Source organism: Rhagoletis pomonella, unplaced genomic scaffold (genome assembly GCF_013731165.1).
Source record: "Rhagoletis pomonella isolate Grant_MI unplaced genomic scaffold, Rhpom_1.0 Rhpom_scaffold_00003, whole genome shotgun sequence".
Lineage (NCBI taxonomy): Eukaryota > Metazoa > Arthropoda > Insecta > Diptera > Tephritidae > Rhagoletis > Rhagoletis pomonella.
In genome coordinates this window covers 30,703,392-30,705,155 of record NW_023458557.1, presented here as the reverse complement: position 1 = coordinate 30,705,155, position 1,764 = coordinate 30,703,392, and the positions used below count along the sequence as shown (strand labels likewise).

At 37.1% G+C, this 1,764-nt stretch overlaps 1 protein-coding gene across 1 annotated transcript in view; it reads left to right on the top strand.

Moving 5' to 3' along the window:
• The window catches only part of LOC118736171 (integumentary mucin C.1-like), a 32,514-nt gene that overhangs the window by 438 nt on the left and 30,312 nt on the right, over positions 1–1,764 (top strand). The window contains exons 2-3 of the mRNA XM_036466266.1: positions 383–674; positions 727–1,062. Of these exons, the coding sequence (XP_036322159.1) occupies positions 383–674; positions 727–1,062 (628 nt within the window). The remainder of the gene's footprint in view (positions 1–382; positions 675–726; positions 1,063–1,764) is intronic.

Sequence of the window (1,764 nt, the reverse complement as noted above, 5' to 3'; positions counted from 1 at the left end):
GGCCTAAGATTTTATTCTAACAAAAAGAAAAAAAAAATTTTGACGGATTTCCTTTTACGCCAAAATCTACGTCCAAATTTACAGAAGGAGTGCATATTTCAAACCGCAATCTTTTTTTTGATTAAAGTGCAATCCTCTGACCAGACGTAGATGTTGAAGTTTCCTTGGTTCGGATCGCGTGGTTGGACACGATAACCTAAAATCATTGTACAAATAAACGAACCACCGTACGCAAACTGTTTTACTTATGCATTTTCCTACAAACAAAAATTTTATAAAATGAAACTGTAGTAGTTTTATCTTAGGTGGATGGTTCATGTCACAAATACTTAGTTTTGAGCTTATATTTATGTATATATATATATATTTATTTTTTTTGCAGCGCCACATCTTTATTTGAAAATCCAACAGCACGCAACACCACCAACAACAGCGTGCAACACCAGCAACAACAGCGCGCAACACCAACAACAGCAGCGCGCAACAACAATAACAACCAGCGCAGCTACCATAGCGCGCAACACCTTCAACAGCGCGCAACATAAGCGCGCAACAACAACAACAACCAGCACGGCTACCATAGCACGGAACAACACCGACAACAACAATAGTGTGGCTAACGCGCAGCAGCAACACCGCCAAGAGCGCGGCCACCTCAACAACGCCACCAACCAGCGCGGCTACTATAGTGCTGCGCAACATCGGCTATAACAACGCCCGCCACAGCAGCGGGACAACAACAGCGCGCAACAACAACAACCAGCGCAGCTACCATAGCGCGCAACACCTTCAACAGCGCACAACGCTAACAGCAGCAGCACTCAACACCCAACAACAGCGCGCAACACCAGCAATAACAACACCCGCCACAGCAGCGGGGACAACAGCGCGCAATAGCAACAGCAATAGCGCTCAACACAAACAAAAGCAGCGCGCAACACCAGGAACAACCACGTGCGCAACACCAACAACAACAACAACCAGCGCGGCTACCATAGCGCTGCACGACTCCTGCAACAACAACAACAGCAGGCCGCCACCAAAGCCTGCTGCAACACTAGGGTGAGTGCTTCGTGCCTAGAAATCTTCTTTTCCTGAATAAAACATTTTTTTTCTTAAGAAATTAACAGTAAGCTAACAAAAAAAAAATTGTTGGAAAAAAAGAAAGAAACACAATACCTTTAAAATTATAAATCTAGAAAACCCAAGAAATTAAGAGTAAACTAAACATGAAAAAAATTATCGGAAAACAAAGAAACCTCTGAAAATAGGAATTTGAAAAAAATAGAAATTAAAAGTAGGCTACAAGGTATATAAAAAAAAAAAGTTAATATTAAGAATAAAAATTTTATGTTTTATTCTTATCCTTAGCTGTTGGATACATATATACACACCAACGCAGGTATATACCTGGATACATATATAGGTAGATAAGGGAAATAAAAGTTAGGATTGATTAACTCAGATTAAATAGAAACACAAAAAAAATCAAATAAAATCTTAACTAGAATTTGATTAATATAAATTCAAACGAAATTAAATCAAATTAAATTGACCTAAATTAAAATAAAATAAACTATAAATTTATTTTAAATAAAAATAAGTTTAAACTAAAAGCTTAACGAAAAATTCAAAAATTCAACTATAAAACCAATTTTAAATAAATAACCATAAATACAATAAAAGAAAATGGCCACAATAATATAATATAACGAACTTATATTCAACAATTTATATTGAGCTCGAGGCCGTTTTTTAAATGAA